This window comes from Chlorocebus sabaeus, chromosome 10 (assembly GCF_047675955.1).
Source record: "Chlorocebus sabaeus isolate Y175 chromosome 10, mChlSab1.0.hap1, whole genome shotgun sequence".
Classification (NCBI taxonomy): Eukaryota; Metazoa; Chordata; class Mammalia; order Primates; family Cercopithecidae; genus Chlorocebus; species Chlorocebus sabaeus.
Genome location: NC_132913.1, coordinates 46,259,563 through 46,272,416, shown reverse-complemented (window position 1 = coordinate 46,272,416; position 12,854 = coordinate 46,259,563). Strand labels below are relative to the sequence as shown.

At 42.5% G+C, this 12,854-nt stretch overlaps 1 protein-coding gene across 11 annotated transcripts in view; it reads right to left on the bottom strand.

Annotated features, from left to right (window-relative positions):
* Positions 1–12,854, bottom strand: part of TANC1 (tetratricopeptide repeat, ankyrin repeat and coiled-coil containing 1) — a 264,487-nt gene that overhangs the window by 133,207 nt on the left and 118,426 nt on the right. For 10 of the 11 annotated variants that reach the window (XM_038002078.2, XM_038002080.2, XM_038002079.2 and 7 more), the window contains one exon: positions 1,972–2,169. In XM_038002078.2, the coding sequence (XP_037858006.1) occupies positions 1,972–2,169 (198 nt within the window). Of the gene's footprint in view, positions 1–1,971; positions 2,172–12,854 lie in introns of those variants that run through there. The other variant, XM_073019721.1, reaches the window with a different exon arrangement.

Genomic DNA, 12,854 nt, shown 5'->3' with positions numbered 1-12,854 from the left:
GGTGGGGACTGGTGCATGAAAAATTACTAAGAAGAAACATCAGGGGTAGGAAGGCAATTCTTGTTAAAGACAGGTCAGGGTGACCAGACATCGCCTGGAAGATGGTGGAGGATGAGGAATCTAATCAGATTTGGGTGGGGATGGGGAGGTGTTCTTGCTAAACTTAGTAGCATGCTTCTTAGCTAAACCTGGATTTTACAAGAAAGTGCGTGTGCACACACACACATGGACCTAGGAGAAAGTTCAGGAGCGTGTGACTAAAGTGTAGCCAAGCAAAGTGGTTTTTTTTGTCTTTTTTTTTTGGTCAATATACACACTAATTCAGGGGAAAAAGACAAATGACATACCTGATAATAAAGAAGAAGTAAAATACTGTGCATACTTTTCGGAAAGAATAATTCCAATCAGGATAACCCAGTATGACAGGCAGGGTGGGAACTATGATTTGAAGGAAGAGAAGAAATGTGACAAAGAGATACAGCAGTGAGGGAGGGCAAAGAAGGAAGGACGGACATTCCAGGAATTTCCCCAAATACTGATAAACAGGTCAAATTCCTTGGCACAGGAAATTACTTCATACTAAAAAGGTTCCTGAGTTCCAGCTAATTAATGGATTGTAAACAATGTTGTCCTAAACCAGAAAATTCTGCAACAATAAAAGATTTTGGACCCTCACCAATTCAGAGCACTGTTTCTAACATTCAGAGCCTTTAAGGATGCCCTCCTAATTTACCCACACATAAACCTCAAAGATCTACTAAATGAGTCGGCATATGTCATCTCAAGTAATACAAATATTACCAGGAAATCAGAGAAACAGATACCAATTTCACAGCCCTAGGCACATTTTGGGTAGACTCTGAATATGTTTACATGTAATTGAGAAGAAACCCTACACTGGCGTATGATCAACTGGGCCCCAAATTATCCTGCCTTTTGTAAACACTCCACAAACCTTAAAAAAAAAAAAATTCAAGAACTTTTAAAACTCAAGGTATCAGCATTTTAGAAAGGCTTTCCTCGCATGTGAATCATAACCTCTCAAAGTTCTGTTTGTTTTTTAGGGAGTAATGTTAAGTGTAAAGCATTGATAGAGGGAAGCCAAAATACTTTCAAAGTATAACAGGAATAATCCAAAGTCCCTTTCCCCTACCCCTTTACAAGTCTGAGTTTTCCAAACAAACTTTATAGCTGTTCAAATGCTAGATGATGTAATCAAATAAAATACATCAGTATATAATACTAGGTAGGAATAAACAGACTACCGTCAGATGACTTTTGCCTACATCCATAACCTTTAAACCCACCATGTGTGAGTTTGGATTACAGTCATGTGTCACTTAATGATGGGGATACGTTCTGAGACAGGCATCGTTAGGTGATTTTGTCATTGTGCGAACATCCTCAAGTGTACGTTCACAATCAAGGTGGCACAGCATACCACACACCTAGGCTCTATGGCATAGCCTATTGCTCCTAGGCTACAAACCTGTACAGCATGTGACTATACTGAATGCTGTAGGCAACTATTAACGCAGTGGCAAGGATCTACGTATCTAAACATAGAAAAGGCACAGTAAAAACACAGTATTACAACCTCATGGGACCACTGTCATACATGCAGTTTGTCATTGATTGAAAGAAACATCATTATTCGGTGCCATAACTGTATAGTGCTCCTTAATTCATCAGTGAGAAAACAATAAAATTGCCGGTTAACATCAGTACTGATAACAAAATCTTAAATCTTTATAAAAATCTAGCCTGGCAGTCCAAACAGAATGAATCTATTAAAACCATACTTTTTCCTTAAATTAAAAAAAAAAAAAAAAAAAGATTTCTTTCTTCTAGAAGATACTATGACAAAAAAAAAACGTTCTCCCAGAAGATTTCTCATGGGCATTAGGTTTGCTTATTTTCAACACATGTACTACATATATAACCAAGGCAGCTCCTTCGTTCCCTGTTTACCTGGGGACTTTTTGTTTGCTCTTGATTGCACCAAGTGAGACTGTCGAGGCAGCAAAGGTGATGAAGGCAGAGACATCGAGACACCTTTGGCCAAGCTCACCCTATAGGTGTCCTCTGCTGCGGGAAGACTGCTCACAGGAGAGTCAGCACCGTGGTCAAGGGGCAGGACTGGAGAAGTCTCTGGACCAAAGTCACCTCCTAGAGTAGAGAGGGAATACTTAGGTTAAACCATCCATTCATTACAAGTTGATGCAAATTTAATTCCTATAAACTATATTCTCAGAACATAATTCCCATATATCAGATGTGTGTATTGAATTTTTTAAAATGACTCTTCCCCCACTACTCTTGAAACGTTTTACCCTACGAGGCAAAACTCAAGCATCAGTGAACTCTGCTCCATGTGCTTTTCTGCACTACCCTGATATGGTTTCAATACCTAACAAAGGATCCAGGAAGCCACCGATCTGGGATTTGATCAAGGTCAATTATGAATGATCCACAAGAAGCTTTGATTTCAGAAAAGGAAAAGGAGATGGCTTACTAGCCTTACATGGGTATCAGTAACACAGATTCAGATGCCAACCCCTCCAGAACTCCCGGGCCTCCACTGCTCCTCTCTAATAAGAAAAGTCTAAGGGAGACTCTAGCCTACATCCACATTCCTCCCCAGCACCATCCCTTGGTTCTCTCATCCCATCTACTCAACACTCCCCATGACACAGGGCCACCCTCCTAAAACTCAAACAGCCCCAAACCAGCCATAAGACTGGAAACATTCCTCACTTATTAGGCAGCTTCCGCTTGACACTCTGCCCCTAAACAAGTTTGGGGACAAACAAGCTTACTATTATGAAATTAAACATTGTTAAATATGGTGAACCCCAAGTTTCTCTTCAAAGAATCAGTATGTCAATATGTTCAGCTCTCTTATTCTTTGATTCTCCATTTTAAAGTTTAACTTCCTGGTTCTCTTTGGCTTCTTGCATCTAGTTTCAGTAAACAACTTTCCTGCCAATCCTAATTAGTAGTTCACACCTGTTCCCTGGTCACCTGCTCTGTCCTGACTCATCCCGGTCACCTGCTCTGACCCAAGTCACCTTTAGTTACCTGTTCCTAACCATCCTTCCCACCAAACTACTTACCCCACCATTCTGGCTCATACCCCTGCTGTCTTTAAAATAGTCAATCAGAATTAGCTTAGACTGTTTGGTCCAACCCTAACCAATAGGGCATGACACAGCAGTAGGGGCTACCTGCGTCAGGAATAAGAACTCCTGCCCCTCTCCTGTCCAGGTGCACTCTCGCCATTGTTCCATCTGTGATGAGCACCCTTTCTGCAGAAAGTAAAAATTGCCTTGCTGAGATAATCAAATTTATGTTTGAGTGCTATTTCTTTGTGGCACCAGGGAACAAGCATTTCTAAAAACATTCTAGGGCAGGCAAAACCTCAAGCAGCAGAGAGGATATAATCACAATGATAAAAAAAAATACACAAGAAAGAGTATCTTGGCTGGAACTAGTCTCCCCCCAAAAAAATACAGCCAGTCCTCATGTATTCAGATAACACATTTTCCTCCGATTGCCTCTCCCCACCAATTACCTTTCCCGCTCCTCAGTATGTACTAAGATGGAACTAAGGATGTGCAGGGAAAGAATGTAAGTCATTATCTGCTTCTTAAAAAGCATCTTCAAACTCTAAGTCACACACAGCAGAATTTGAAAGACGCATAAACTTTCCCAGAAGAACACGAGTCTCTGTGACAAAAGCTATCCAACCACTCCTTGCCATGCCTTCCTGGCTCCAAAAACAAACCAAAAAAACCACACACACACACACACACACACACAATCAAAGACTAGATTTTAAAAAAAGAAAAAATGAAAGCTGCCTAGCTAGGCAGGAACTAAATTTTGCAGATTTTTGTGTATAAGGCTGAAAAGGGATACGAACCAAACCATCAAGTTTCAAGTGGTATCACTGTGCTTGTTTTTTGTGTTAGGAGTCAAGGGGAAGTAGAGTCACCCCCTCCATATAGGACAGGCACATGCCTTATTTTTTTTTGAGACAGAGTCTCACTCTGTCACCCAGGCTGGAGTGCAATGGCATGATCTCGACTCACTGCAACCTCCACCTCCTGGGTTCAAGTGATTCTCCTGCCTCAGCCTCCTGAGTAGCTAGGATTACAGGCGCACACCACCACACCTGGCTAATCTTTGTATTTTTAGTAAAGACAGGGTTTCACAATGTTGGTCAGGCTGGTCTCGAACTCCTGACCTTGTGATCCGCCCGCCTCTGCCTCCCAAAGTGCTGGAATTACAGGCATGAACCACAGCACCTGGCTGGCACATGCCTTACTTTTAAAGGGAACTCACAGCAGAGCAGTGAACAGAAAACTCCCACAATGGGCATGTCAGCAAAGTCAGATAATTTTAGTCACTCCTGGGTTAGCTATGCACAAGGCGGTTTTTATAAACTTGGGAAACTAAAGATTTATCGCTAACTACCCAAATTACCGGCATTTGAAGAAACAAGACAGATCAGAAAACTCACTAGGGCCGGGCGCAGTGGCTCACGTCTCTAATCCCAACACTTTGGGAGGCTGAGGCAGGCAAATCACGAGGTCAGGAGTTCGAGACCAGCCTGGCCAACATGGTGAAACCCCATCTCTACTAAAAATACAAAAAAAAAATTAGCTGGGCATGGTGGTGAGCACCTGTAATCCCAGCTACTCAGAAGGCTGAGGCAGGAGTATTGCTTGAACCCAGGAAGCAGAGGTTGCAGTGAGCTGAAAGCACACCACTGCACTCTAGCCCAGGCAACAGTGTGAGACTCCATCTCAAAAAAACAAAAACAGAAACAAAAATCCCTCACTGGAGTTACAAAAATAAGGACATTCATGCAAATGCCCAGGACAAAGTTCTGTCCTCAAGGGAGAGAAGTAGGCAGGAGTTAGAGGCCTTTACCTCCTAGAGTCTATGTGGACAGCAATGGCCCCCAGCTGGGCCCCCCAGACAAGCTTCATCCACCTCCTTTCACCAGCCAGCACTGTAAGATACTATAGTCACCAATCCCCAGAACCACAGGGGCCAGTCTTATAGCACTGGGGATGAGCCTGGAATCTTTGAGAAACCACCTCAAGGCTTTCAGCCAGGTCACGAGGTTTCCCAGCTGCTTTCCCTTCAACTGTCTGGCGAGGAAACAGATCTTAAGGCAGAGCTGGGCTGCACTATGATGCCAGCTCGCGGTGAGGCTGGATGCCCTCTGTCTTGACAAACTTGTAAAAGCTGAGGGATGGTTGTTTTCTCATCACCACCTCACTCTCACACTGAGAATGCAAGCAGGTGCTGTGCTTACAAGAACCATATCACGTCAGCCAACTCTTGGGTGTATAGGCAAGAAACACCAGGAGATAGACCAGAACTTGGAAAGCGCTGAGGTCACAGCCACAGGACATTACACACAAAAGACGTGTAGGGGACCTTGAAGAGGTGACACTGGTTTTCCATGTGGTTTGAAGAGAGCTACATTGCCCTGTGGCTGTTCTTACATAACCTAAATCACAGACCCAGCTAGTCAAATGGCTGTGGGACGGCCTGACAGGCCACAAAGGCACTGTCCCCTACTCACACATGAGTATTACTGACCTATACAAAAACAAATAAAAACCCAGATTTCAAGTCCTTTAATTTGGATGAGGACACAAAAGAAGGGAGAAATACATGTACCACCACCAGAAATAAGTAAACAGCACTGAGAAAGATTTTCTTAAATACTTAGAATTCTCCAACATGACACAAGAGAAATTAGGCATTGAAGGGAAAAAGAATTAAAGAGTTTCCTAATTATAAATTCTGCCCATAAACTTTGTTTAGAACAAGGAAAGCAAATATTTTCATTAACTGCAAATGTGGTGGGGATGAGTTTCCAAAGCATGCTGTAAGCATGAGGACCTTCAGCCTTTGGAGCAGCTGGACTCCAGCACTATGATTTTATGCAGGCTGCAATAAAACGAGGCTTAAGAGAAGAGTTAGCGGGAGGGGGGTTTCCATTTCAAGTTTACTTCACTATCTCAGTATAATCACTCCCAAACATGCTGTTCTGTTTGGTTTGTTTTTCAGAGGCAATGCAAGATCTCTAACTTCCAGAATCCTTTCATTAGAAAGGTACAAAGTAGGGAGAGAAGTTTTATGTATGAACAGGAAGCACAAAGCCGGGTGGATCCCGCACTCTGGAGCCAGGAGCTTTAACTGCACAAGGGCAGGGGGTTTAAGGTCAAACAAAGGGCATCACAATGACGCCAGGGGCAGAAAGTGAAAATCGCTTAGGGGCATCCACTTGAACAATACAATATTGGTTCTGGGCAACATGACACCAGAGATTCTCCAGTTGATTTCACATTCCTCAACAGAAGCTTAAAGACATTTAAGAGGAATTAAAGATGTTTCACTGCAACAACCAGCACGGCTGGCATATTTCTTACCCCTTGAACAGATACTGTTTTCTTTTAACTATGACCTGTTTTATTCCCCACCTTGATTATTGTTTTAACTATGACCTATTTTGTTCCCCATCTTGATTAAGTGATGGGAAGCACATTTCAATCACCCTTCCTGTTGCTGCAGGCAGAAATGCCAGGTAGGACACTGCAACCTCTCCAGGGTATGAAAACCACGTTATCAATGACCAGTAATTTACCTCCTCCAGCTTCACTAGCAGGTGTTTCCCATGGAACATTTACACATCACAGACAGTCACACCTATACCAACATGCTTTCCATCTCACAGCATTGAATGCAATCACACTGTCTCAGATGGGAGACTGGGGCCTGGGAGGTAACCCTGAGGAACAGGGACCACAGCTAGAACCTCCCCACAAACGATCAGCTCAGGCTCTAACATTCTCACCACTTCACATGTTTAAGAGCTTTAATTTGGGGGAAAAGATAGAGATCCCCAAAACAGGCACATTTTTAATGAGTATTTTAAATACATAAGGAGTCTGCACACTTTGCTGCAAAGGGTCTGACAGTAAATATTTCAGGCTTCGCAGGTTACATATAGTCTCTGTCACTCATATACATACACACTCCTTTGCTTCTTTTAAAATCATCAATTCCCTTAAGTCCAAAAATAAAAGTCCAGAAAGGGCAAGGGGACACACAGACATCTATAAGAACCTCTCTGTTCATAATAAATATATATGCATACAAATAAGTTAAAGTCCTAGTTTGCAAAGATAACAAAATTATCAAAAGGAATAAGGCCATCCAATAAGGCGTTATAAATTGGCAGAAATGGCTTTTGATAATAGTTCTTTATTTTAAAATGTGTTTACCATTACAGGCTGTGAAAAGGGATTTCAATTCAAAAATGGAAGAAAATATGAATCTGGGAGATGAATGTTGAAAGGCAGCTATGCAGAATGGCAACGTCCAACATCACAGATTAAAGTACATGGAGTGCAGGATTAGAGACAGCTTTAAAAAATGAGGGCAGTGAAGGCAAGGAGATGAAAGTAAAAGCATATTTCAGGAAGGGAAAGGCTGAGAAAGGCAAGGGTGCACTTAGACACTCAGGTAAATAGGTCTGCAGAGGCAGGAAATAAGATTTCCATTTATTGTGCCACTGAAGTGACTGGGGTGAGGTGGGGCGATAGAAAAAGATAGATGTTCTGTTTATCCAGCTCCAGAAAACGAGACTTGAGCAATGCATTTAACTAGGGCATTAAATGTGTTAGGGTATCTTTTGTGCAGTCTCCGCCTTAAGAGTGCAATGTTTCTTAAACATTTTCCACCGTAAGGTTTTATAACCAAATAACTATACACACACACACACACACACACACACCCCGCTATATTTATAGAAAATGGAAAGATTTCTTCCACAAGATCCAGTATCATTTTTGAACCCTTCAGAAGGCTATAACTAAAAGCACTTTAAGCCATTTTATGTCTTATAGAATCTCCTAATTACAGGCAGAGCATTTTCAAAATAAATGCATCCAAGAAAACAATTTTCAAAAACCTTATTCAGACAATCATGATTAATTCTCAAACAATACCACTAAGAGGTAAGAAAGCAGCTAACCCCTAGGGTACAAGAAACCTAGCCAATAGGACAGCGTATACTTGTCTTCAAAAATCCACCAAGTGGGATCTAAATAGAGATCAGTCAATACTGTCTGCATGGTTTTATTCTTAATACTCAATGATTATAGAACCAAACGTACAAATGTGCTTTATCCTGAAACAGATGAGTAAACAGACTGGCATTTCCTCTCTAATTGTCAAAGTTTTCTTTTTAAGATATATCAGCATGCAAGAGTTTCTGTGCTTTAAAAATAAATGACCTCAGAAAAACCCCCACCCCAAACTCCCAGAGGGGTGCAATTTAAAATAAATGCTTATTTTTTTTAGATGTATTAGATGCCAAGACAGGGTTCTGGGTGCTTTGTATATATTATTTCACTTAATCTTCACAGCCACTCCACAAATTAGGCATTGCTATTAGTCCCCTTCTCAATTGAGGAAACTGAGGCACAGAAAGGATCAAGTATCTTGCCCAAGGCCACTCTGGCATATGTCAGAGCTGAGTCTGAACCCAGGCAGTGGGATCCAGAGTCCACTGTCTCAGTATTGATCCCCCTGGAGAAGGCTACTGAGGGAGGCTTTCAAGATTATGTCATTTTGCATACTTAAGAAGGAAAACTAAAAATAGTATATGTAGGTCTACACACAGTACTGGGCCACCACAGAGGGGAAAAAAAAAAACAAAAAAAAACAAAGCACCCTGTTCCCTCATCTATTTTCACTTTTCATGCCGGCTGGTTAATTAGCTCCACAGCACTCCCGCAACACTCCTTTTGGGAGGTACCCAGGCCCAGTGATCATTAATCTTCTCTCAGTCACACCTCATGCTGTCATCATACAAGCGAAGTGGATCCAGGATAGGTGTTTAGTCATCAAGCACCCTAGTTTCCTCTCCTCTCCATGGGTACTGGACATTTATTAACTCTTGCAGCATTTGGGCCTGCTGCTTCTGCGGCACAGCGGCGCTGGGTCCGGTCATTCTGCCTAGTCCGATGAGGGGTGAAGTCGCGAGCTAGCTGCGGTGGAAGGCAACCTGGCAGGGTTCATTTTCAATCTGCATGGAATTTGCGATTCTACATTTCCTTGCCAGCACAGACTTGTCCAGGTCCACCAGTCCTGGGGAACACACTGCAGCTTGAATTCCGTGGCTCTGCCAGGTCGACTGATGCTACACCTGATTAGAGCAGCAGTTCCCAACGCCCTCCACATAGAGAGACCCCCAATCCCTGCTGAGCGAGGCTGTTTTAACTGGTTGGGAAAATGGCACCGGCGATGGTCCTTAAAGCTCACCAAGTGATTTTACTGTGCAGCCAGGACCGAGAGCCACAGAAGCAAGAAGGTGTCAAAAAGATCTGGAATGCTTATGCTACTTCCCAAGACAAAGAGGTTGCAAGAAAGGGAAAAGAAACTACAGGGCCTACTGTACTAAGTAATGCAGATTATTAAAATAAAAGTTTCCATTCCAAATGTACATTACTTGAGGGTACTTGCGTATATATATGTATATCTATGCATGTGTGTATGCACACACAATACGTTTACATCTATACAAACATGGACACTTGTACATGCATGGAGGGTCTCAAGGAGGATACACATCCAACCAGTAGCAGTGGCTACTATGTTCGAACATAGTTCGAATGAGAACTGATCAACTGAAGCATGGGTGTAAGATACACACGTTTAGATGGTTTATATTTTTTCCTCTGTGCACATTTCCTGTAAATATTTAAATGTACATTCCCAAGGATTGAGCCATGTGTCGATTTTAAGATCTTTAGGATAAATGGGCCACCTACTAAGGCCTAACTTGGCAAGTAGGGTGAAATGAAGCTCTATTCCACAAAGCATGTGCTCGAAGTGACATGTGTGTAGGCACTGCTCGGAGGCAAGCTTGTTTGCAGCTGACTACAGTGGACACGGGCATGGCAGGAAGAAGAGTGCCAGTGCCCTGCTCCAAAGGTTGGATGCCAGCAGTGCTGAGCCTGCCACACTCCTGTCATTGATGGGCTCTGGGTCGGCTGGCATTTCTTCTCTTCCCACCCTTCTGTTTATCTTCCAGGTTGTGGTCATCTCTGCTGTTGGTGGCAGGGTGTGGGCACACTTGCAGATGCTCACTCACATGGGATATGGATAATCCAAAGCCCTAGGAAAACATCTAGTCTGCCGGGGAGGGAAGAGGGAAAGAGAGACATGAGGGGTGGAGTGTAATGGGAGAACAAGGAAGAAAGCAGATGCTAAAAAGGAAGGAAATGAGGCAGGACAGGACCAAGGAATTGAGAAGTAAAGAGAAGAGGGGGAACAGCCACTCAAGGAGCGGGGAGGGGTGGAGGTGGGGTGCAGGCGATAAACGCATGAATTCCTGTTTCTTTTTAAAACTGCATCTGGTTAGCAGTCCTGTCAAGGCCTCTCCCAATACCCTAGTAAAATGTCTAAGTACAAAGTAAGAAAACTCATGAGTGCAAAAAAAAAAAAAAAAAAAAAAAAAAAAAAAAAAAAAAAAAAAACCATACCAAAAGGAAGAGACTGCCAGAAAAGGGAAGAATTTCTGGTAATTTTAAAGATGACAAAAGAGGATCCTTTGTTGTTGGAACAATTGGTGGCCTAACCACACTCCAGTCTATAAAACATCAGAGCCCAGCCCACCGTGGAGAGGGGAAGATGGCAAACCCCTGACCCCGGAGTTGGCCTCTATATCTCCACCCCATGCCCACGAGCTGGAACAACAGATCCAGATCAGTAAAACCCAGCTGATTGCATCTTTTCTCTTTTGATAAGCCTCCCCCAACCACCACCCAAAATAATCAATGATGTGACTGAGAAAACATAGCTTATCAGTGAAAGGAAAGAGAACATCTTCTTGAACACTCAAAGATGACTGAGAACAAAACTCTGTGAACTGCTTGGCACCATCAATAGCATATAGGATGGCCTGGCCTCTAGACCCTTCATAGAGTGTTTCTTTCCTGATGACAGTCCATACTGGGGGTGTCTAATCTTTTGGCTTCCTTGGGCCACACTGGAAGAATTGTCTTGGGCCACACGTAAAATACACTAATGATAGCTGATGAGCTTTAAAAAAAAAAAAAAAAAAGTTACAAATAAAGTCTCATCATGTTTTAAGAAAGTTTACAAATTTTTGTTGGGCTGCATTCAAAGCCGTCCTGGGCCTCATGTGGCCCACAGGCCGTGGGTTGGATAAGCTTGAGCTATACTATAGACTAAGGCATTCTATACTACATATCTATACTATAGACTATTAAAGATAAGGAAAGAAAAGCAGGAAATTCAAAAAGCAATAATGAAATCGTGATCCACATTTCAGGTAGTCAAGGAGAACTGACACTATAGAAAACCTAGTCCATGATAAAGAGAATAAGCTCGGGAAGGTTTCCCCAAGAAGCAGAGGGAAGGGGCTAAAATTTTAACAATATGGCTAAATATTACAGATATGGGAAACAAAAACCTTTCTGGGAAGAAATAAGCACAAGATAAAGTAATTTTCTAAAAGCCTAAGAAAAATTATCACAGACTTCTAGGTAAACATTAAAAAGGCGTTTTACTAAGATACAAACAAAACCTCAGAGCCTCTGAAAGGCACCAGAGCCCGACTGCACTCAGAATTCTTGTGTTAGTTTCCTGGGGCTGCCATAACAAAGTTCCACAAATGGTGTGGCCTAAACAACAGAAGTCTACTTTCTCACATTTCTGGAGGCTCCAAGTCCAACATCAAGGTGTTAGGCAAGGCCATGATCTCTCGGAAAGTTCTCAGGGAGACTCTAGTTCATGCCATTCTCTTCCTTTCCAGTGTGGTCAGCAATCCTTGACATTCCTTGGATTATAGATCCATGCCTCAAATCTCTGCCTACGTCATCACATCACATTCTCCCTCTGTGTCTGTCTCTCCTAAGGACAACAGTCATACTAGATTAGGACCCACCCTAACCTAGCATGACTTCATCTGAACTTCCTGACATCTGCAAAGGGCACATTTCCAAACAGGATCACTTTAACAGGTATCAAGGATTGGGACTTCAAAGTAACTTTCTGGGGAACACAATTTCACCCACAACCCTTGACCCCTCCCCTCCCACACCGAAAGCCAGAAAGCAAAAAAGCAACATTGACCAGGTGTGGTGGCTCACACCTGTAATCCCAACCCTATGGTAGGCAAAGATAGGAGGATCGCTTGAGCCCAGGAGGTTGAGGCTGAAATGAACCATGATTGTGCCACTGCACTGCAGCCTGGGCAACAAAAGGAGACCCTGTCTCAAAACAAACAAACAAACAAATAAAAAAGACCAAAAAAAAAAAAAAAAAAAAAACCAGAAAAACAAAAAAGCAACATCTACAAAACTTGAGGGAGAAAAAAAGCACGGCCAAATCTTGTAAAATTGTACCAGGCTATTATACATATCAACCAGAAAACATTCTCAGATACTCAAAAGCTCAGAAAATATACAACCCATTTATCCTTCTGAAAGAAACAAGTTCCTTCAGAGAAAAAAACAGAATCCACTACTCAACAGTGGGGACATTATGGTTTTTAAAAAATACAAAAAACTCTATAACCCAACCCTGGCCTTCCAGCACTTCACTCAACTGCCCCTCTTCCACAGCCTTCTCATTCAGGAAATGGGCTTTTTGAACCACATCCTTCACCCCACAGTGCAGAAAGAATCTCTTACTTTATCTGGAGACCCTTAAAGCAATAACTGATGCTGCCTGCCAGAACTCGCTAACAATAGCTTACATTTTTCACATGATTGGGACGCTGGGCAAGGAAAGCT